Source organism: Oryctolagus cuniculus, chromosome 4 (genome assembly GCF_051225735.1).
Source record: "Oryctolagus cuniculus isolate XC-2025 breed Fujian yellow rabbit chromosome 4, ASM5122573v1, whole genome shotgun sequence".
In the NCBI taxonomy this organism is placed as follows: domain Eukaryota; kingdom Metazoa; phylum Chordata; class Mammalia; order Lagomorpha; family Leporidae; genus Oryctolagus; species Oryctolagus cuniculus.
In genome coordinates this window covers 108,854,465-108,878,809 of record NC_142870.1, presented here as the reverse complement: position 1 = coordinate 108,878,809, position 24,345 = coordinate 108,854,465, and the positions used below count along the sequence as shown (strand labels likewise).

Below are 24,345 nucleotides of genomic sequence, written 5' to 3'. Positions count from 1 at the left end.
ATTTTAAGTTTGGAATTATCAGATCTATTTGAAATGAATTCTAATCCTGTAATGCAAGGGAAAGGCAAAGCGATCTTTGCCAAACATTTAAGGAGGTTTTGTTTTGTTTTGTTTTTAAACACACATTTCCTCGTAGAAAACTTTTGAATGGAGCCAAGAAAATTTAGGCTAACTCATCTGGGGAGGCTCTGTCACATACTTGGGGGCTTTGGGAAAATCATTTATGTACTCTGAGGCGTCAGTTTCTTCATTGGGGAGATAGGGACAATCATACCTCTCACAACCTGTGACAAACAAATGAAATGATCAACAGGGGCGAAACCCACATCCCAATTCCAGTTTCTTGCCAACACCCACTCTGGGAGGCAGTAGGTGACGGCTCAAGAGCTCGGATCACCGTCACCGCCACAGGAAGCCCAGGTGGAGCTCCCAGCTTTTGGCTTGGTCGTGGCCCAGTCTTAGCCATTGCAGGCATTCGCAGAGTAACCTAGCAGATGGAAGATTTCTCTCTCCCTCAAATGAATCAAATAAATATCAGAACAATGAACCCTTTATGAAAACAATTCCAGTCTTCAATATTGATATTTGACTTTATAGTCCAAAAGCATCGGTGAAGGAAAACAGTCTGAAAAAAATCCACCTGTTACCTGAAGTGTGTAACAGGGTCTTTAAAACTTCAAGTCAGCTGTGGCTCTTGCTTAGCCACAGTTTTAGAAAGAAGGGGGAGTTTTTTCTTTATCCTATCCTCATGTGTTGTATTGGATGACAAGTGAAGAACACTGTTTTTACTTATATTGCTGTTGGCTGTTAAATTTTGCATTTAGTGTCAGTCTGATTAATATAAAGGCATCTTCAAAAAGCTCATAAAAATCTATACACAGCTCAGAAATGATACATAGATTAAATTTTCTTAAATACCAAATAATCTTTTGAGCTCATTTTTCTATGAATTTTTGAAGTACACTCATATATATCAAGAGCTGAAAGTAAGCAAAAGCTCCCATATCCTATTGAGACTGGGCATTCCAAATTCAGCAAAGTGTGAGTGGCACGCCTCCTTTCCCCTTAAGCTGATATTTTTAACCAGCTACCTTGTAAGGTGATGTCCCAGATCTCAAAAAACTCAGGGTTCAGCATAAGAGACGGTCAGACTGGACGTTACAAAATGATGAGAGCCACACGGTACAGAGAAGGCCTTCAAACTCGTTTAGTCAGGGATGTGGCAGGGATATGCTGGTGCTAGCCCAGAGAAGCTGGGGACGAGGAAGAGGAGAGCACAAAAAACCATGTGCTCCCTGCACCCCACAGTGGGGATCAGGATGAGCCAGAGATGAGGTTAGAGGGGGAGGCAGAGGTCACTCAAGGAGAATCTGGGATTAGGGGCACAGAAGTGTGCTCCCCGAGTCTTGGATTCAACCCAAGTCAGGAGACCCTCCTCACAGACAAGGACATGGAGTGCCAGGAGCTGTGTGTTGGAAGGAGATCGGTGCATATGCTAGACCAACCATTTTATATCCAGAATATCCTGCTTTTGTATAAAATATTTCCATTTCTGTGGGAAGAATGCTTCACCGCTCAAGACAAAAATAATTGATATAAAGGTAAATATCTCTCACTGGAAAAAATGGTAAAAAAAAAAAAAAAAAACTCAACCCCAAAAAAATTTTCACATGGAAAATATGCACACCATTCTTTCAGGATTTATACAAAATCCTGGGACATTTCTCGTTGACTTCTACCCGAGAGGGATCACGTTATTTCTATATAAGCCAGGTAGGAAAATGAAGGGTTTCAGCCAGTTCCAGCTTCCAGGAACACAATGCAACCCTGTGGCGCCAAGGGTTCAGGATGAAGTGGGCTGCCTGTGAGTCACCTGGAAAATGGCCACCCAGGGACAGATGGAGGTGCAGACCCATTCTGGGCTCGTTAGAAACCCCGTGCTACAAGACGGTATCCATGCACCAATCATCTCTGCACATACTTATACTGGGAATTTCTTAAGAGATCAAAAACTCGGGTCTTGGTGTGGGAAGCTGGGAATGAGTTAGTGTTTAATGGGATGGCAAAGTCTTGGATATGGATAGTGGTAATGGCCACACAGCACTGTGAGTGTACTGAATGCCACTGGACTGTGCATTTAAACTCGCTAAAGTGATAATTTTATTATATGCATTTCTTATTATAATGAGAGAGAAGCCCAACTCAAAAACAGTAGTTTCCAATAAGATAAATCCCTCTAGAAGCCTCATACAGCTTCCAGAAGTACAATGTACGGATCAAATAGAATTTCTCCAGAAATACTTTGAAGTATCAGCTCCAACCTTATGTCCCAATGGGTGACAGTAAACAACTACGGCAAGTCATCTAAAACAATACGGAGCTTTCTCGCCAAAGGCCACCGATCTCTACCCTTCCCTGCAGTCTACAAAACTAAGGCCCTCCTGACCATGACTGCTGCGCTAACTATTCTGTATTTAGAGTTCTCTCTGAGCCAGCCGCAACCCTTTTCTTCGTGTTGTAGTTGGGAACAGAACAGACACAGAAGTTCTGGGCATTGCCTCAGAAAGTGGACAGGTCCAAGGTCTGAAACAATGCTCAAGGCCACAGCACTCGAGTCATACACAGCCCTACTTGCAGGTCCTGGCAAGGCTTCCCCCCTCACTTTAGACCCTCCCCACCAGGCAAGGCTCCTACTTAGTAGAGTTCTGTATCTTCTTGTAAAATAGCAGACACGTGTGTGTGTGTGTGTGTGTGTGTGTGTGTGTTTACTCATATACAATATCCAAGAGGGTTTAATAAAATTAAGGTTAAGCCAGAGATAAGAAATTCAGTCTTCAAGTCCCAACTGATTATTCTTTTTAAATGGGCTCAAATGTTTCCCATGTGCAAAACAGTTAAAAATGTGAGGCAGCCCAAATTGTGGATCTGTAATCCTGGCAAGGCTCCGTGTACGACTTACAAATAACCCCAGAATAATGGTAATTACATAGTAACTATTGATTGCTTAATTACTTGAAAGTGCCTTATAATCACCAAGTCATTACGGGTGTTAGGAGATCTAAACCCTACAAGTCACGAGGATGCTGTGCATCAAGTTATTCGACAATTCATTGATATGAGATGGAATGAAAGTCATTTGAACTAAAGCAATCTAAAGTTCTTCTAATCAGAAGTAGACACATGAGTGGCAGGCCACATCTTGCCACCTTGTCATCCAGTATTAGAAAGAATATGTCTTCTCGGGGAAGTTGTGGTCCAGTGGGTTACGCTACCACTTATGATGTCAGCATTCCATATCAGAGCGCCCATTCAAATCCAGGCTACTCCGCTTCTCACCCAACTTCCTGCTAAGGCATCTCAGAAGGCAGTGGAAGATGGTCCAAGTACTTGGATGCCTGCCACCCACACTGAGGACCCGGGCAGAATTCCTGGCTCCTGGCTTTGGCCTGGCCTAGATCCACTTGCTGCATTTATTTAGTGAATGAACCAGTGGATGGAAGATCTCCCTTTCTCATTCACTCTCTCATGCTCTTTCAAATAAGTAAGTCTTTGTGTTTTGTTTTGTGTGTGTGTGTGTGTGTGGTTTTTTTAAGTTTATATTATCATCCATTGAGTCAGCAAGAATCTGCCAAAATCTTGTGTCTGGTTAATGAGAAACTGGTAGAAAATGCTCACCTATCTACAACCTTCAGCACAGAGACACATCAAAGCCACCCAGCCAAACAGGTATCAAGTCACATTTGCGAGTATTCCAAATAAATCATCTTGCTGATGGTTTGGAATATTTCTGTCCAGAGTTTCACAGTTGGGAAAGCACAAGCCATCAATGGCTTCAAGCAAGCAACTTGTGCAGGTCCTCAAGATGAGCATGCCCAACCCCTTCATTATATAGCTGTTCCTCCACCTACTATGCGATACATTCCAACAAACTCATCAGAAGTTGAAAACGAGCCGGCGCCGTGGCTCAATAGGCTAATCCTCCACCTTGCGGCGCCGGCACACCGGGTTCTAGTCCCGGTTGGGGCGCCGGATTCTGTCCCGGTTGCCCCTCTTCCAGGCCAGCTCTCTGCTATGGCCAGGGAGTGCAGTGGAGGATGGCCCAGGTGCTTGGGCCCTGCACCCCATGGGAGACCAGGAAAAGCACCTGGCTCCTGGCTCCTGCCAGGATCAGCGCGGTGCGCCGGCTGCAGCGGCGGCCATTGGAGGGTGAACCAACGGCAAAGGAAGACCTTTCTCTCTCTGTCTCTCTCTCTCACTGTCCACTCTGCCTGTCAAAAAAAAAAAAAAAAAAAAAAAAAAAGTTGAAAACGCACTTAGTAGATTTAACCTACGGATCATCACCTCTTAGTCTAGCCTACCTTAAACATGCTCAGATCACTTACAGTAGCCTATATTTGGGCAAAATCATCTAACATAAAACCCATTTTATAACTATAGCAAAGTTATCTCATGTAACTTGTTCAATTTTATACTGAAAATGAAGAACAGAATGCTTGTATGGGTATACTTTTGTACCAACATAAAGTTGAAAAATCATAAATCAGATCAGCTGTACATGAAACCAAGACCAAGACATGCTAATTGACTTGCTTAAGCTCACGCAACTAATGAATCACAAGGCCAAGACTTAAAGCCAGAAGGGCCATCAGTCCTTGTTTGTGTAGCACAAATCCTACCTGCTTCCAAGCTCTGCTTCTCCCAAGGTCATCCACTCTGACCCAGGATATCAACAATGGACGAATCTTGGCTAACACCACTCTCCACCCCCAACTCCGAATGTTTTAACTTTTAACTTTGCACACATCTGTTCATCTTTCAAGACTCAACTCAGGAGTCAGCTCCTTTATGAGGCCTTTCTTGGTCTTCCCACAACCCCCACAGAATTAGCTCTGCTCTGTACACTCTTATGGTACCTGTGAGACACTATTGAAGCGATTAATTTACATGTCTTGGTACCCAAAGATGTGAGGGCTGGGGTTATGCCACATGCTTATCTATAAGTACACCCTGAAGGCAAGGCCAAGCAGATACTAGTTGATTATGAAGGCTGACACTAAATACAGAAGCAAAAGTAAACAAAATCCCAGGGCAGAGAGAAGAGTGGTTGTGTCTCATCTCTAAAGGCAGACACCCAAAAGAGCATGTATACCACCTGAGAAGCCATACTGAGCCCAGCGGCTCTCAATCCTGGCTGCATCTGGGAAGTTTGGGAGAAAATAACCTAATTCAGATCCACCAAAACCAAATTAATTCATAGGGAAGGATCCAGACACTTAGTTTTTCAAAGCTATCCAGTAGATTTCTATGCACAGTGGGGGCTGAGAGCAACCAGCACTAACAAGAAATCCACATGGTTCCCCCTAGCAAGTTTTGGTGGCAACTGTGGGGACTCTTCCATATGGCACCCAGCACATAGGTACTCACAAAGACCCTGCCCTAAATCCTCACACGGCAACCTTCTAGACACAGCATGAGCTGGCATGGTCTCGAATCAAATAAGACTGTAACAATCAATGAGCTGAAAGACCCTGGAGATGTGAACTCATCAGGCCAACACATTTCAAAAGCAAATGATCCTTCTACATAAGAGCAGCAGTGAAACTGTTACCTATAATCTGTCAACTATAATCAAAATACATGCTGAGACTAATAATAAATAATTAGATCTTCCAAAAGCTTGGCTACAAGTCAAAGAAATGTATGACTAAGAACAATGCTTCACATTTACTATACACCTTGGAGCTGTTTTGTAAATAAATGTCTATTTGATGTTAAAAATCAGTTTCTACACTCGTATAAAAACAATGCTTGATATTTTGACAGCTGCAACTTTTTCCCTTAATTGAATGAAACCAACTAGTTTCCTTGACCATATCATTAACTTACGTTAATAGTCAATATGTTACTATAAATAGTATAAAACCTATCTGTGAAGGAGGTGAACATATCAGACCTGGCCCAACAGCTGGCTGATGAGCCAACAGAAAAGGCAGCCCCTGGACCCAGAGGGATAGGATGACAGGGAGGCTGCAGCAACAGAGACCCCACACTTCTGTGGTACAGGGGAACAAGTCATCCTGATGTCTAGTGGAGTATATCCAGAGGCCTTAGCAGGGGTTGCTTGTGGTGAAAAGAGAAGGGATTCCATGGAAAATAAAAATAAAAATAAATTGGAAGATACTAGGTAAGACAAAGCAATACAAACGCTGTCTTCCTTCGAGAGGGCAGAGTGGTCAATGCTATGATGCTTTGTTTACAGAGTTTCTCTTGGGGTTCCACTGGGCATGCTTTGGGAAACATCTCCAAGCAGCTGCCAGAAGTCAGGCAGAGGCAAAGGCTGAGAGACCCGACTCCATCCAATAACCATCATTTGCCTGAAGTCCCCGACGCAGGCAAGAGAAGGGACTGAAGAACGGGTCTGTGGGTGGCATCAAGCTATCCAGAAGAGCTGGTCATTTACTTGGTAACACACAGCATAGTGAGCCTGCAGATGAAGAGAAAGAACACCACAGGACTAACCTGCCCTGTCCCCTGCTGTAACAGCACCTGGCACCTGCTTATAATGAACAGCGGTAACAATCAAACCATACATGTACAGCGCAGTTTATATTGGACAGTACTTTCGTAGGCATTACTTCTCTTCTACGTGGTGAGATCTCAACCTGGTGAGATCTATCCAAAAAAGAGAGCTTTTTATTCTCAGAGGATCACCAAAGCCCCAAGTAGAGCTATGGCAAACGCAGAGCTAAGACAAGCTAGAGGTAGAACCAAAACTATCAGCAGATCTTCAATACCCCACACTCCTCCACTAATGCCACAATAAAGGCTCTACTTAGCTCTTACATTACCGTTGTCTGCCCCCCGATTTGTACAATACAGTTTAAAAAAAAAATCACTGTCAATCTACCAGAGTGCCTCAACCAATGCTTATTTCATCCAGTAATCTATCTTGTCGTTATCAACTATAGAGAAATTGACATTCTTTTAATACTTAAGACCAACTATGGTCTTAAAATGGCAATTACATCCTCAAGTGCCATTCAAGAAATATCGAGGATTGGAGTTAATGCATATGGTGCCATTCTGAGCATACATAAAAACCAAGAAATCCCAAGTGGAAGGTGAAGCAGAGAGTTGTGTGTTTGACTTCATTCACCAACAATCGCTTCCTTCAAATAAAGCGTTTACACAAACAAGACCATGAGCAGAACTGGCACGCGTCCTCAGAAGAAGGAAAGGTTATTAAGTACCTACTAAGTGTCAGGCACTGAGAGCTTTCACATATTTTCCATGTGAATTTCTAGAGCAACCCTGCTCTAATGCCCGATGAAGAAACTCAGACTTGGCAAGTAGGGTGGCTATCTTTATGCAACTGGAATGAGGCAGAGCCAGACACCTCAGTCCAGTTCTAAAGTCCTTTTATTACACTCCTTCCCACTTATGAAAATGCTAATTACATTCCCAGATATAGTGTATTTGCCAAGACCTCTAAGGTTCCCCCCCACCGCCACCCAACTCCCTGCCACAGCACAGTCAGCTCCCACAGCATTAGCTGCTCCAAATTCAACACACCCATTGCCTCTGCTTGCACCTGGCTTTTAGGAGTTGTGCCATTTTTGTCTTATTGGTAAAGCAATGGTTCTCAGCTCCACAGAGCTAACATGTCTACAGCACATCCCAGAGCCTCTGCAACAAAGCGTTGTCATCCCAAATCTCAATGTTGCCAAGCTGGAAGAACCCTACCTAGAATGAGCACGTGACCAAATGAATGTGCTTACTCCCTGGAAAGCGGCCCATCACCACTGTAATGAGTAACTCAGACCCTGTCTATGAAAACCCTTAAAACACAGTGAGCGTCAGGCCCCGGTCAGACCATCAGATCGCATACTCCTTAAAGAGCCACCTCAGTCAGCCTCGTATTATTCCCACACAAAGCACAGGGCTTTGTCACTGGCACTCAACAACTGCGAAATAATGTATTCTTTCTATTGGAGATTCTTGATGAAAAAAGAACAAATACCACTATTATCTTAGAAACACAACATTCTCCCATACTCCCTCCTCGCCAAATAAGAAGCAAACAGTATAATGCATCATTCTTTGCAAGAGACTGTGAAAGCTACATTGCACCCTGGTAACGTCACAGAATCAAGACTACTGATAAGCTATTAAAGTATTTTCTTTTAATGAAAACTTAATGAAGAGATCACAACATACAGAGCTGAGAAAATCTCAGACACCAAGCTCAGATCCCCTTATACAAGGGCAGGGTTGACAATTTGATTCTCAGGTCTTGAGCAGAATTATTCAGGAATAACCTGAAACTGTAAATCATAGCAAAGAAAAACATTGGAAGTCAAATCTGAATGACTAAGTCAAAACTGGTTGGTATCACATCTCAGAGGTCAAGATCTTTATGTATGTTTTTTTCCTCAGCTTATGCAAGTTTGAGTCAGCCAGGAAATCCTAAAGTAAATGATTACAGAAAGTATTAGACTTAGCATTCACTCAAGCAATCCCACATCAGGATCATTTACAGTTAATTCTGCAGTTTCTGGAGGGCCTTGAACATTAGAATGAATGCACACAATTAATAAAAATTTCTGAGCCATAGCCCCAGATCTACTAAATGAAAATTTCAGGGATTGGAAAATTGGGGCTTGGAAATATTTGTAATGCTTTCCTCAATGTTCGTTCTGCATATTGAAGTTTGAGAACCTCTGCCAGGAGACTGTGCCTCGGAATTTTTTTATTTTTGCCACAATTTGGTGCATTTTATGAATTTCTAGCATGGTTGACATCCATACACTGACAAGTCACTTAACACAAAATTCACATATACCTCCCAGCAGAAGAGCAAGTACACCTTTCTGTTTATTACTTTTGTGCAAAAATGTTTTACCAAAGTAGACCACTGGTTATGGGAAATGTTGAAAGAACTCGGAAGCAATATAAAAGGAATTATACAGGGGAAAGGAGCTCAAATCTGGGCCCACAACTGTCAACTTCACTTATGTGCCAGCCCTCTAAGAACACAGTGAGGAACAAGACGAACTCTGATCCGATTTTCCATTTATGGATTTATATTGTTTAACATACACATAAACATAAGACAATGCAGACAGGGGCTGGTGCTGTGGCATAACGGGTAAAGTCACTGCCTGCAATGCCAGCATCTCATATGGGTGCCAGGTCGAGTCCTGGCTGCTCCACTTCCTATCCAACTCCCTACTAGTGTGCCCAGGAAAGCAGCGGAGGATGGCCCAAGTGCTTGGGCCACTTCACCCACATGGGAGACTGGGAAGAAGCTCCTGGCTCTGGCCTAACCCTTCCTATTGTGGCCATTTGGAGAGTGAATCAATGGATAAAAAATTTATTTTGCTGTCTCTCCCTCTTTAACTCTTTCAAGTAAATAAAAAATCATGGGAAAAAAAAAAGATGCAGAGTGGCAATGCCATCTTGCAGACAAGACAACAGGTTGCTGTGATAAAGTCTATGGCAGACCCAGAAGCAGCGGCTGCCTGTAGTAGAAACAGGGATGAGAGTGGCTTTGTGCAGGAGGTGGAAACTGCCGAGATCTGCAGAAGAGGCTGATCATGAGAGAGCGAGGGAGAGTGCTCCAGGCAGAGGGAGCCATAACCATGAAGACCTTGAGAACAAGGTGTTCATGAAGTTATGATAGACATTCAATAGGACATGAAATAAGATATACAAATATATCATGAAATATAGAATATAAACAAAGGTATCATGAAATATAGAATACTATATACAAAGATATCATGAAACATAAAACTTTGGCCAAGTAAAAAAATATTTAGTAATGCATGAGAATGAGTTTAGGACAGAAACCGGGATGATGAAAGGGCGCCAATCTATGTCACATGAAGAATTAGGCAACTGAGGCGATACAGCCTGGAGATGTGCATGAGAGTACTTCAAATATTTTTGGAAAATGGAATCAAAGGAGAGGTTTACTTTGGCAAAGAAGTTTAAAAATTCAGGCAGTTTTTTCACAATATGCATTTTCTATGACCTTTCCTAAGGACCCTTACATGCTCAGGAAAAGGAGGGGGACACCTTGTTCAAACACCCGAAGGACTACGCTCTTGCGGAAGAGGACAATTGTACGTTTTAAATAACTGGAGGTGCAAAGCAAGGTTGAAGTGACAGACATTTTCAGAAGGCAGAAACCTCCACTCAGTTACACAAACATTCCAATGGATGGACTGAGAGATAATGAGTTCCACATGACTAAAGGTGCTCAAGGATGAATTCCCCAGCCAGCTGGCCAAAAAATGGTCAGACTAGAAGACATATGCATATGCGAGAAGGAAAGGCAGGGAGGGAGGGCCTTTCATCCATTGGTTCACTCCCCAATTGGCTGTAACATCCAGAACTGTCAATCTGAAGCCAGGAACGTCTTCTGGGTCTCTCACGCAGGTACAGGGGCCCAAGGACTCGGGAAGTGGGGCAGCTGGGTCTTGAGCTGGCACTCACATGGGATGCCAGCACTGCAGGCGGCGGCTTTACCCACTATGCCACAGCGCCAGCCCCTACACTTCCCAACCTTAAGAAACTAAGAAATGCTGAGGTATCTAATTCCCAACTCACGTTGTCTCCTTGGGATAAAATAGGTCTTCATCTTTATGATATTTATTTCAAACGAGCATATTAAGAAACAGGATAGGCCAACATCTATTTGAACTCTGTGGCTAATTTGAAGTGGTATTAAAATAGTCATTAAGTAACTGTTTCAACTTATTCCAATAAGTATTCTATTTTAACCAATGTGCTTGGATGCTATTAAGTTCCAAATAGGTGGTGGCATGCCAACAAACAGCCAAGACTTTTATCAACAGGTATGTGGACTTCTACAGGTTTATATTCTAATGGTTCTCAGGCAAGGGAAGTGGTTTGCTCATTAACAGTCCTGATGCAGTACACATTGCATACATGAGACAGAAATGTCATGTTGTACCTCATAAAAATTTGCAATTATTATGTGTTAATTCAAGTTAAAACTTGCTTGAAGAAGCTCTGACAGAGTCATCATTCTTTACCATCTACATCTTGTGTCCAGGACATAAAGTAAAAACAAAGATATTAAACTGCTACTGAGATCACTCTACTAAAGGTAAGCAAAATACATTATGAGGAACAAGTAACCATGGTGGGCACTTGGCCTAGTGGTTAAGACACCCATATTCAACGTCAGCATGTTGGGGTTCAGTTTCTGCTTCTGGCTCCAATTCTAGTTTCCTGTAAATACAGGCCGTGGGGCGCACTGATGATGGCTCCAGGGTTGGGTTCCTGGCGCCCATATGGGACACCTGGATTGAGTCTTGGAGCACTTAGGGAATGGATCAGAGGAAGGGCGTCCTTTCTGTCGCTCTGCCCCTTGACTATTTTCATAATAAAGAACCTGTAACCATGAGTGAGACTGAGGAGTAAGACAAGAATCAACTTGGAAAAGCTAAACATTATGAAACAACCTTTATATGGAACATTTATATTTCTACATCGAGATGTAGCATCTGGCTCACCTGCAGATGTACTTCAGAAAATGATCTCTGAATACATACATTCAGTTTTTATTTATTAGTGTTTCTTAAAAAAACTATTTGTAAATAAAAGTTTATTATGGCTTTCCTAGGGCAACTTATAAACTCATAAATTTCCCATAAAATAAAGGCTATATCCATACATCATAAAATTATACTTCACTTTATGAGAACCATGAACACTAAGATTTTATGGTTTTATACTTAATGGAAAGAAAATATTTACTGTAGAAGTTTACTGTACAAGGACCTCCTCCTGGAGCAATAAAATTTCTATTTAAGACTACAATATTTTCAAAACATACCTATTCCATAAAAAGTTATAAGACGTCATGCAAAAAGTCACTTCCTAATTTAATTTTCTTTAGGCTTACATATCTAAGTTCCAATTTGGTACTTTATTAAATGTTAATCCACCAGAACTCAGGGAGACAGCAGGACTGAATTAATAGTTTAGGGAAACAAAGGTGACATTTCATAAGCAGGGTCACCTGACACCATCTGGTCACCTAGAAACCAAACTTAACTGGGGAGGGAGTTAGAATTCTTTAAATGCGGTATTTCTAATACACTTCCCAATGTACGAATATACTGTCCCCTGGACTTGGAAGGTATCTAAGTATCAACCACTAAGAGAACAGAGTCCTGCAGAATCCTGATGACAATGACCTAGTGGCTAAATACCTCCCCTCTCTAAAAACAATCTGAGGCCTCTTGCCATCGTGTCCCTTTTCAGGGGACAAGACACCAGGGATAATTCCAGCTTCCCAAACATTCTCACCCTTGACTGCATCCCTTTATCTCCTCTGGAGAGAGTGTACAGTGGCACTTCTTGGATTAGCATATGAAGCTGTGAATTTTCTCCCAAATGTGTGCTCTATGGGCAGGAAGCACACTACAGGAGAAGAGCTCGAAGAAATGTCACCATAAAACCAACAGCAGGCCACGGCATTTCTCCTCCACACTGACAGCAAGTCAGAAGTAATTTTCTACCTAAACCAGAGCTTAATTCATTAGCCACGTTACTGCACAAGTTCAATCCAATTTCGCAAAATGCAGTAACACAATCTTCCTACCTAATTATCTTCATTGAAAGTCCAAGTGTTTAGAAGCATTTGCTGAGACCCATTTCTTTCTGTGTCAGAGGAGATCGACATCAAGTGACAGTTTGAGTAGACTAAATTCTGTCCAACTGTACAGGGCTGACATTTCAGGAAATACTACTTTTGCAGGGGAGAGATTCTCCCCCTAGAGTGGCCCCAAAAGATAACTCCTGGTAGGTAAAGGGATAAATGTGTAGCTATTACAAGTGTGCTTGAAAACCTGATTCTCAAAAACACTCTGTAGACATACTCCTATGGAATTAAAACTGTTACAAACTGGATGACTTCTACCGAATTAAAAATGTTAAAGGAGATGATTTCTACAATAATTTTAATCAATTGAGAGAAGTTTTTGCCTCAGAATTAAAAAGGGGGGGGGCAGGTAATTCATAATGGAAATACCATCCCATATCACTACCATTAGGGAAAATGGTGATTTCCCTAGAAATAATGAGGAAACAGTAATATAATTCTTTAATAGCTCACTCACCAAAACCCTCCAAGTTTTGATTCAAAAACTCTTCATCCCCATTTCCTTTTGATAAACAGAAGAATCAACTCATACTTTCAAAGAACCATTTTTAAGACCATTTATTAGTGGAAAATACCTTCTGAAGACATTTTTGGGGATGAATTTGAAAATAAAAATTATTAAAGGGCAAGAGGGCTTATTCCTCAGCTCAGTCTCAACTCAATTTGTAAAATTCATCATAGTCGTTAGGGCTTTGCTGTGTGAAGGAGCCAGGTTTCTCCTAATACTATTCACCCAATTCATTGAATTCATGCCCTACGCCAGTAACCAATCTACTTTTCCAGCTGCAGTAGTTTAATAGCGTAAAGTTCTGAAGTAAACGGGATCCTTTGAAAGCCAGTTCTGGCTGAGCTTAAAGTAACAGAAACCAAACATTTGAAAAGCTTCACAAACCAGAATTCAGGTGTCAGAGAAACTCTGTGGCAAACAATGAAGAGAAATATACAGTTCCGGCAATGTGACTACAGAAATGTTTTAAAAGATGGCAAGTCAATTAACAGGCACATTATTTCATTTGAAATCCATTATGAGGCACGCACGAGCACGGACAGAAAGCAATGTTCTTCAGCATTTATGAACCAAAACCGCACAGAAGCCATGCTCTGACTCAATGCACTGACCTTATAAACTTGCCCATATGTCCCGTTTCCAACAAGTTCCACCAATTCAAAGATCCCTGCTGGGTCCTGCAAGAAAACAAACAATGAAAATTCAAAACAACAGTCCAGGCATTGTCTTACTCCAAAGCAAATACGTATTTCAAATAAGCAAATATAAGGCTTTACCTTTCGGAACTCTCAGGTTTAATACTAAATACAACCAACACTTCAAAACGTAATTCACCTGCAGCTACGAAAGCCCATCTTGTTTCCATTTTTACATCTCCGTAAAATGTGCTTATATCAGAAACATAGGTTTCAACTGAAACAATGTAAAAGAACTGACACATTTCTCCAAAGGGAACAGGCTTGCAGGTACATCAAGGTAAAAAGAAGCACTGCTCATCCTGAGGAAATTCTCATCTTTGTAGGGTACTTCGAAGTTTCTGCGCTGCCGAGTTAAACCTGGCGGTCAAGGGTGTTCCTGCATTGCAGGGCAATCTCACCTCTCAAAGTCAACAGTTTCCAAGAGAAAATGGAATCCCCTAGCTACCTCTCTCTGAATATGTTCTTCAGAGTCACCTCTACTCTGTAATGCTGCGACTGCAAGATAGACCTCTGCAATACCTGCAGGATCATTGCAGGACTTAGAATAAAAACTAAATTAGAGAATTATGCGCGTTCTTACCACCAAACAGGTGTCTACTAAACCTTCCAGTCAGTGAAATGTTACAGTGCTCAAAAAATGTCCAGTGGTTACTGCTATCACTACTTACTACTCCAAAAAGTTGAAGAAAAAAATATATCAAAGCCCATAAAACTCAAACAGAAACAGAAATCGACTCCTATCCCTTCAGATTCCTAACCAGACTAGAGCCAATTTCTTCATAGCAGAGAGCAAGGGTCACAAACTTAAAAACCTGCAGAGGCCAGTCAAGTCCAGTGGCCCAGCTGGAGCCTAGGGCAAACCATGGGCTCAGGTGTGTGTGTTTGGGAGGGTGGGGCCAGGCAGTTATCCAGCTGGGGCCAATTATATCCCTGCAACACACAAGCACAATACTGCCAGGCCAAAGGACTGTTTGAGAAAACGGAACATTTTATTTCATGTGAGATCTCTACAAGTTCAACTGTTGGATACTTGATTTAAAAAAAAATCATCTGAGTGACAAATAAGCAAAGACTGTGTCTTTTGCCCGGAAATGTGGTCGCATTTATATGAAAACACTGACAAATACTGGGTGCTCAGAGGCCAAAGGGACTAAGCCTTGACTTTAGATTGAGACAGAACTGCTTTAAATACCAGCTTTGCCTTGACTGGCTGGGTGATCCTGGGAGAGCAACACTGAGACTACAAGACAGGAATGAGCTTCTAACCTTGCAGGGCTCTTGTGAGAAACTTGCACAAGGCCTCACACATAGGGTGTAATGTATTTACACCTGATAGTAATCCCTTTTAAACTGAGGAATTCCACACCACGAAGAGGCATTGAAATGAGGGGAGGGGAGACCTAACTCCAAGAGAAGCAACTACTCAGCCACGCAAGGGGACATGGCAAGTTAGTATTCCTTAAAGTTACAGTCCTTAGTAAATGAGACCTCCCCCCCAAAAAAAAGCCCTTGGCTATGTGACTTTGAAGATTCCACAAAGAAAAGCAGCAAAATGAAAACAAAAACAACTCCAGATTAAACACTCAGTCACTGCAAAGACTAGAGTTACCATTATCTACTCATACAGAGCCAGAGAGCAAAAAAAAAAAAAAAAAAAAATCGCATTTCAGGCCTGTGTCCTAAAAACAAATCAAGAAGTCTACAAGTTCTAGCTGTTCCCCACCTGGTCCAGGCAGAGACGGAGGATATTCCAGAGAGAGCATGAGACAGGCAGCAAGATTAAGGGGCTAGAGCTCTAAGCTGACCAATACCCGTGGCTACATGACAATGTCAAGGCCACCTTGGAGGCCTCAGGATGGGAAAGAAAAATTGTGTTTGTTAAACTCCTAGGCCATTAGAACAGCAGGTTGTATTATAAACAGAATGAGAAAGAAATCCGAAGTGGGAGGAGGGAAGCCCATAAATGGTGGCAGCTGCTGTTTGTCTCGAAGCTGTGATTCCCAAGTAGTTCGTTTGCTCAGTGGTGTTTCTGCAACATGTTTGGAGAAAGGTTCTACATTTGCTTGAAATACCTCAATTGTATTTTCAACATTCGTTTCCCTTGACTGGAAAGAATAAGAACATGGCGACTGTTGGCTGCCTTAGGAGCCTGGCTGTCCGTCAGGGTGTAAGGGAAGGCAGGAGCAGGAGCACCTTCTGCCTCTTGGGGTCTCCCACTTCGGGTCTCAGAAGGGTTATTTCTAAGGCTTTCTCTCCTTCTATCATTTATGGCCCAGCCAGTCACAGACAAGGAGGCTCCCTATAAAGACTTCAGTCCCAGCTACTGGGAGAGACTTTTTGCTGGGGCTCACAAGAAAACAAACTGAAAAGTTCCACAGGCAACTGGCCTTGGGCAGACAAAGCACTGGAAACAATCACTGTGTCAGGCTGGTTCCCTGGGGAACAGACTCAGGCGCTCACAGACTTATACAGGGTGAATTTATGAGGGCCTGCCCGGGAATCAAGGCCAGGGGAGTGAAGGAGTAGGCAGAGGGAAGAGCTGAAAGAACGCAGTGGGAACAAAAACTTCACCCAACCCCATGGGAGCTCGGGAGCTGGGGTGACCTTTCAAAATGATCACACCTTGAAGGAGGGTCCGCTGCACCCCGCCTCCATCGGTGAGTCATTGCACGGGGCTTCCCATATCCCCATCCTAGAGGTCACGATCTCAGCTGAGGACAATACCCAGTAAGAGCTGCTATCATTACGCTCACAGCCAGGGGACACCGGGTGTCTCAGAGCGGAGAGGAACTCACCAGAGCATCCACCACGAGCATGGTTAGAAATAAGGAAAGAAGGCCTTAAGCACCCACATTCTAGAACATACTGACAGTAGTAAGACAGAACAGCATTAGCATTAGGGCGTTTTCAAGGAGCGGGCTCTCTGAGACCCTGAAAGCGCAAGACAGTATGGACCCTAAGCTCTGTTTTCTCTTTCCTCCAACCCAAGTTCCTAGATCCAAGTACCTGGAGAGCTAGATGTGTGTGGTGATCCCATTAGACCAGTGCCAATCATTGCTAATTACGCTCTCAGAACATTGATAGAGCGTGGACAGAACAAGCATTCGGCTACCGTCTCCACGCTGACAGGCCCTCTAAAGTAATCCCCACCCCCCCAGGGCTGTGCATGACCTCAATTTCTTGAGTGTAGGAGTCTCTTTTTAGTCCTTAATTGTCCCCTTTGAAGGATGTTACACTGCTGGGCACCACTCTTGTTGGCAATATACCCCCTCCGCCATCATCCACCATACCTCCTAGCCTCTCTCACAGATTCCATTTCTTCTGCCCAGGCCATCATGCTAGGCTTCCCCCAAGGTTCCATCCTTGGCCACCACCCCCATTTTGTTCCCTAAGTACTAATGACCTTGTCTCCCCAGATGGCCATAACAGCCAGGGCTAGGCCAGGCCTGAGCCAGGAGCCAGGAGCCTCTTCTGGGTTTCCCAGGTGGGTGCAGGAGCCCAAGGACTTTGGCCATCCTCTGCTGCTTTTCCAGGCATATTAGCAGGGTGCTGGATCAGAAGCAGAGCAGCTGAGACTTGAACAGGTGGCACCCATATCAGATGTCAGCACTGCACATGGTAGCTTTATTCAGTGCACCAAAGCACCGGCCCCAACAGGCAGTTTTAATCATGATACCCTGTGACTTCAAATCTTGTAAGATGTGGTTGAAATTTAAAGTCAAGGTCCTGTCACCTTTAGGCCCACCTTTCATTGCCAGGCTTGTCTTCCATCTTTCTGTTGTTACCAACCACATCAAACCGCTTTCCTCTCCTGGATACATCACACTCGGATACACCACACTCAGATCAGGGTGCTTATGTGCCAAGGTCATTCCTTCTGTCACTCTTTCTCAGCAAGCTCATCCTTGAGAACCCGGAGTGCAACCTTCTCCGTGAAATCTCTCTCCCTGTACCCACAGCATGCTGTGCCTGGTTCTAGGATGACAGCTTTTGCATAGTGCTAGAGCCCCTCGTACATTTCTCTCCCTTGATGAATTACAGACACCCGAGAGCAGGGAATGTGACACATTTATCTTGGTATTTCCCAGCACTTAGCAGGGCAGCCAACATGTAACTGCTAGCCGTACTATTTACTGAATCAGGCTGATGCCATTCTATTCCCAATTCTCCACATGCATAGAGGAGGTTGAAAAAAATTGGTATCACAATACAGAGCCAAAGGTCTAGCAAACTGGCATCGTTTCTTTTCGATCTAGACAAGTTGTTTCAGTCACTGTCCTCTCCTTCCCCTTTCCCCAAGCCCAGATACACAAAGCTGTCACACGCCTAAGCCCCTACAGTATTCCCAGCTGCAAAACTATCCATAAAGCCCATTGCTGTAAGCTTCGCCCCTTGTGCATGGAGCAGTCAGGCTGTCAGGACATGGCTACACACTGCGCAACACAGACAGGATGCTGTACCTAATAATCATGTCACAAAGACAGGAAAGCTAAGAGACAGAATCAGCTTAATTCTTCCTCTCGTGTTTGCTTAGCTGCTCTTAAAGCCAGGACGGACAGCCTGGAAGGAGGTTACATACACCAAGGAGAAAAGAGCAAATCATTGACATTTACCAAAGTCAAGAATCCCTGTTGGCTATACACACCTTTATTCAGATCTTAACCTTTGCTGGGAGGCTGAGAAGAGAATTAAATTCTAAGGTACAGTAGTTTACATTATTTTGTAATGAAATATAATAACTACATATCAAAAGGCAGGCTGTTCCCAGAAAGAAAATGTTACTTTACAGCTACTGCTGGTAAAAGCATATTTGATTAGTTATGATAGCAAAAATCGCAATGGCAGCCTATACAGCACGAGCACTCCCGGTGCCATGGGTGATTCTAAGCATCTGCTGTGAATAGCTCATTTAATTATCACAGCTCTATCAAGTGGATGCTATTATTACCATTGTTTCACAGGTAAGGAAACTGAGGCACAGAGAGATTAAACACTTGGTCACGGCCATACCACCGTCAAGTGGCAGAGCCGGGATATACAGCAGGCTGGACAGATTCCAAACTCTGAGACCTTCACCACAACACCACCACCTTCATGGAGTCAGAATCCCCCAGCCCTCGAGGTATGGCTAGCTCTCCAACCACGAACAAGCTCCTCAACTGCTCTGAGCCTCAGCGCCTTCATCTTTAAGTGGAAGCAACATTACCCTTCTCCACGGTCATGGACAAGACCTCAAGGTGGCCAGACCAGCTCCAGGCCTGAAAACTAAGAGGACTGCAGCAATTATTCATCTCCTTCCTGCCTTTCCTTTTGTTCCTCTATGAAAAGAGTTCATTTGAAAAAAAAAAAAAAAATGAGGGACATGCAGCAGTAAAATTCAGTCTGTATTTCATAGATTTTCAACTAAAAAAAATAAAACTAATAAAGCCATAACAGAAAACCTATCGCTTTTCAACCAACAATATCACCCCACACTTTGCAAACATCGTTAGGTGTTTATGGACTGGCAGATGTCTTTAGGAATAACCGAGACAATTGACCGGCCAATACATTAACTTGCTCAGGCTCCTGGGAAGCTGGATTAAATGTTCTTCCTGTCAGCTGATGGAATCTGGACAACCTTGGCTGACTCACAGCAGGGTGGAGAAATGTAAGATCTAGGGACTAATATTCCCAGTGACTGAATTATACTTCAATCTTCCAGATCCCTGAATGATACTGAGTGCATCGACATTAAATAACATCTCGGGACTGAATCCCAAAGACTGAACAAGGCCAGCTAAAATCCATAACTAGGATGGCAACCTCCTGAACATCAAAAAAGATGCTACGTCTTCTTCCCAACTCCACCCCCTTCTTTGAAAATGAACTTAAGGGAGGGTTTGGGGAGATCAAGAACAGCGGCCCTTGGGTGGGCACTGTGGCGTAGTAGCAGGTTAAGTCTCTGCCTGTGGCACTGTCATTCCATATGGGCACCTGTTCGAGTCCCGGCTGCTCCACTCCCCATCCAGCTCTCTGCTATGGCTTGGGAAAGCAGTGGAAGATGGCCTAAGTGTTTGGGCCCCTGTATCCACATAGGAGACCCGGAAGAAGCTCCTGACTCCTGACTCCTGGCTTCAGATCAACCCAAGTCCAGCCCCATTGAGGCCATTTGGGGAGTGAACCAGTGGAGGAAAGACTTCTTTCTGTGTCTGTAACTCTGCCTCTTAAATAAATAAATCAAGAAAAGAAGGAAGGAAGGGAAAGGAAAAGGAAGGGAAGGGGAGGGAGGGAGGGAGGGAGGAAGGGAGGGAGGGAGGGAGGGAGGAAGGAAGGAAGGAACGAACAGTGGCCTAAACAGATTCCATACACCCCTTCTCCCAAGCTCCTCTGAAAGATGTAGCCATTCTGGGACAGAATCTTCTACTTGAGGCCGCCAGTCCTTTGGCAGGGTGAAAAGAGCCCCCACGGAAAACGGATGGCTGACAGGGCTCCCAGAATGTCCACCCTCGGATTCCCCACTGACATCTGCCAAACGACTGTGCTTACTCTAGCGCTTACTCCAAACCTACCGGCCTTAAACAGACCAAAATGTTATTTCTCCTAGAACCACATTTAGCAGCTGTTTTGCTCCATTTCAGCCCGAACTGACAAGCATATGCTTACAAAAGCAAAACAGAACAAAGAAAACAGGAACAGTAGGAGAACTCTCCCTATTTATCTTGAGCCTTCAGCCTTTCAATACCATACCGTCATCCTTCCCAAGTTAAGTTCACACCAGGAAACATTGTGCTGACTCAACATCCCCGGATTCTCACACGTGCTGCGCTCACAGGCGGAGTCCCCTGGAGGGAATCTTTTATTTGCCTTCCAATGTGGTGGGGACCTAAGGGGTTAAAGGACTTCCTTCCACTATAGGATATAGTTAATCCTCACATCTCAAGTGGAATAGAGGATTCAAGTAAAAACATAGGACATAGAAATGAAGAAAAGCCACTCAACATTGAATTTTTCTCACTTGACCTCCTGCGTAGGCTAAATTGAACAATGAAGACCTATCAGGATTGGGTCACAATTGGTAGAGTTCAGGTCTGGATCCTGTTCTTTTGCCAGTGTTATCTGACGGCTCCTATTCTGGCTCTCTCCTGTGTACAATGGGATAATATCACTCCGCCTGCCTTCTTTGTGAGGCTGCAACCTGTGTGTGAATGTGCTAGGCACCTCCCCAGCTCCAACATCTTCTGGGAAGGGCAAGTCCCATCTGCCCCCGTATAGCTGCACGGGGCTGGTACTGGTGTCCTTGGACCAAGCCTGGCTCCTTGATAACCCGCATGTTCCTGGCATAGTCACAGACGAGCCTGGCAGCTTACAACTTGGCTTTGAGCTCTCAGGACAGGCACATGGGGACTCCTCACTTTGTGTTTGGTTTACTATCTGTTTCATGCCACCTGATCACCTGCAGAAGCCAGGAATGAAAGAGCTTTCCAAAGGCCCTGGTCCTACTCCCCTGATTCACTCAGCACCTCATAGCTCAGGCCTCTCCTCACAAAGGCAGCCTTTGGAACTGCACTTGAAACCCAGGTCCTCGGATTAATAGCTCCCAGACCTTCAAGATAGATAAGAAGCTACGATGGACATTATTGCTGCCGTTGGGCTAGGCATGGCCTAAGTGACTTATACACAGCTCCATGTTTAATCTTTGTGGCACCCTGGGAAATAGATACTACTAACCCCAACTTTCTAATGATGAAACTAAGGCTTCAAGGAATCACGTAACTCGTCCAAGGTTAAGTAGCAAGCTGTAGAGATAGTATTTAGAGGAGGATGTAAGGTGAGGATAAAAATACCTCCCACAGAGGACTGAGGATCAGAAATAACTTATAGAAAGCATTTAGCACAAGGCACAGCCGTGCTTAATAAACAATAGCTACTGCCATATCATTTTTTGCTGCTGGTTTTTATTAAAAGTTCCCTAAGGTGCTGAAAGCATGGATCGGTAGTACAGCCAAGATTCAAATCCAGATATTTTGAATCCAAGTCCATTATTATTAACTGTCTGCAACTGACTGATGCTGAAATTGACTTGTGTTGGTGAGGATGGTGAAGGCCTTGTGCTTTAGCACAGGAGCCAGAGAAGGGGCGATGACCTTGAGCCAAGGATCCCCAAGCAGCCAGATGGCTGGGAACCCAGAAGCTGTAGCTCTGTCCCTGTCTCTCATCACTGCCTGGAGTTCCAGGGATGGAGATCAAGCAGGCACTCCCATTTCAACCTGAAGCTAGTTTCATTTTTTTTTTTTTCCTGCTTTGCCACCAGGTAGAATGTGTCGCTCCCCCTCTTCGTGGAGGAACGACACTAAACCCTGCGCTGTTCTTTCGTCTGCTCGGCCCTCCCCGGGTTTGCTGCTGGTTCTTCCCGGGTTGGCTACTGTCCCTTCCACCTCCGTGGAAGGGCAGTTCCCCCTGGCCACATTCCCCACTTCCGCAGGGGAGCGGCACACCGCCGGCCGGCTTTCTCGGGGGCTGCACAGGTGTTCCTTCAGCTAGATGTTCCCCTTAGATGTTCCCGGTGCATGCCGTCTCTCTCCTCCTTTATAGTCCTCCTCTGCCAATCCCAACTCGGCTACCCACACGCCGAGTACGCTGCTCTCCAATCAGGAGCAAGTCCTACAGTTTATTGGTTGAACTGGAGGCAGCTGTGTAAAAGCTGTTTACTTCTCTCCCAGCGCCATATTGTGGGAGAGCAGATGCATAGAATAAGTCTTAATTCCAGTAACTCAGTCCAGTCCGGATTGCTCCCCACAGAATGGACATGAATTACTTTGAATTAACCTATTGATTGACTGTGAGAAGCAGTATAGCATAGTAGTCAAGACTGCAGATTCTGTAGCCCAAAAACCTTATTCAGATCCCAGCTTTATCATTTACTAGCTATGCGACCTTGTTATTTAATCTCTATGCCTCAGTCTCCTCAACTGTAAAACAGCAATAGTAGTATCCACATCATAGGAGTATTTAACAAAATCATTAATGGATAGAAAACATTGAAAGCAATAGCTGGCAAAGTTGTAAGTACTCAAAAAGTGCTTTCTAAAAATTATTTAAGAAGGAATAAGTCTATGGTTTTACCCAATGCATTGTCCCTAGAGCCTAGACCATGACTGGGACATTATATATTCCCAGTTACTATTGCCTGAATGAATGAAATTCCCAAGTCATCAGTTCTGCTACCAATGACCACAATGCAGAAAGATCTTTGACATTTAGAGCTGGGATTTCTGAGGCCTCATCAATAAGATATTTCTCCTCATTTTACAAAAGAGCAAAATGAGGCCCATTTATGCTCTGTATGCTTGTAAAATCACAGATTTTCCCAAGAAGAGACTTCAGGTGACTTGTCCAAGGTCTAACCTAGTTACAGAGTTTGTGGCTGAGTTTAGGGTCAAGACTCCAAGTCTTTGGACCTTTAAATTTTTCGTATGTTCCACAAATCCTTTGAGAGACCCAAAGAATCACGTACTACCTTCTACACAGTGGGCCTGAAAGGGAAAGAAGCAGGGGCAGAGGGGAGGATGGGAGACGTTGGTATTCAGTTGTAAAGTCCAGACCCTGTGCTTGAGAAATAGATTTTATTCATGCCCAGAGCTGATGTAGCAAGACTTATCCCACATGGCCACTTTGATATCATTCAGTCCATTTGGTAGATCACGCGTATGCACCAACATAGAGGACCCATGAGACTTTGCATATCCATCCTCAGAGTGAATCCTTACAGACAGAAACAAAGAATTCTACATCAACTAGCTGCTGTCCACTGGCTTGCCTTGGTAAAATGGTCCTATGCAAGGAAGAAGATGAAATCCCAAGAACAACTCAAGAAGAACAAACGGACGACGCCAACTTGAGCCTTTTCTTCTGACCCTGATGCATAACCACATTAACCCATTGTGAGCTGCCGGATTCCCCGGCCAGCCCGTCTCACGCTTCCTGACAGCCTTGCCCACAAACCTGCCTGTGCACACGTGGAACACAGCAGCGCCACCTCTGTGTGCAGAGGCTGGTTCCCAACACGTCTACACTCAAGGAAAGAAGCACCAACTCCAGAAAGCAGCCTAAAAAACCTCTTCAGGACAAGAAACCACAAGTCAGCTTTCAGACAGTGCAGGCTATCTCCACCATCTGGCACTTTCCTCAACTTGCCCACAGTCTGTGCAAGGTCATGTGCAAGTTGCTCTAAGGATCAGTATGTACACAGAGGCCCCCTGTCCTGGGCCCCCTCATCAGCAGGTTGCTGCCGAGATGATGCAGCTGTTTGGGGCAATGTCTCACACGGTTTGCAGAGATTGGCAAGCGCTGGATGCCGCTGGACTTGTCAGGACAGGGTAACTTTCCAGTATTTCCAGCAACACGAGGTCAAAATGATGGGAACCAGACTAGCAAAGATTCTGGCGCTTTGCCTTTTC

General features: G+C 44.0%; 1 protein-coding gene across 13 annotated transcripts in view; it reads right to left on the bottom strand.

The window, feature by feature from the left end:
- Positions 1-24,345, bottom strand: part of TNIK (TRAF2 and NCK interacting kinase) — a 393,157-nt gene that overhangs the window by 288,792 nt on the left and 80,020 nt on the right. For all 13 annotated transcript variants that reach the window (XM_017346916.4, XM_017346919.4, XM_017346917.4 and 10 more), the window contains exon 2: positions 13,820-13,885. In XM_017346916.4, the coding sequence (XP_017202405.3) occupies positions 13,820-13,885 (66 nt within the window). The remainder of the gene's footprint in view (positions 1-13,819; positions 13,886-24,345) is intronic.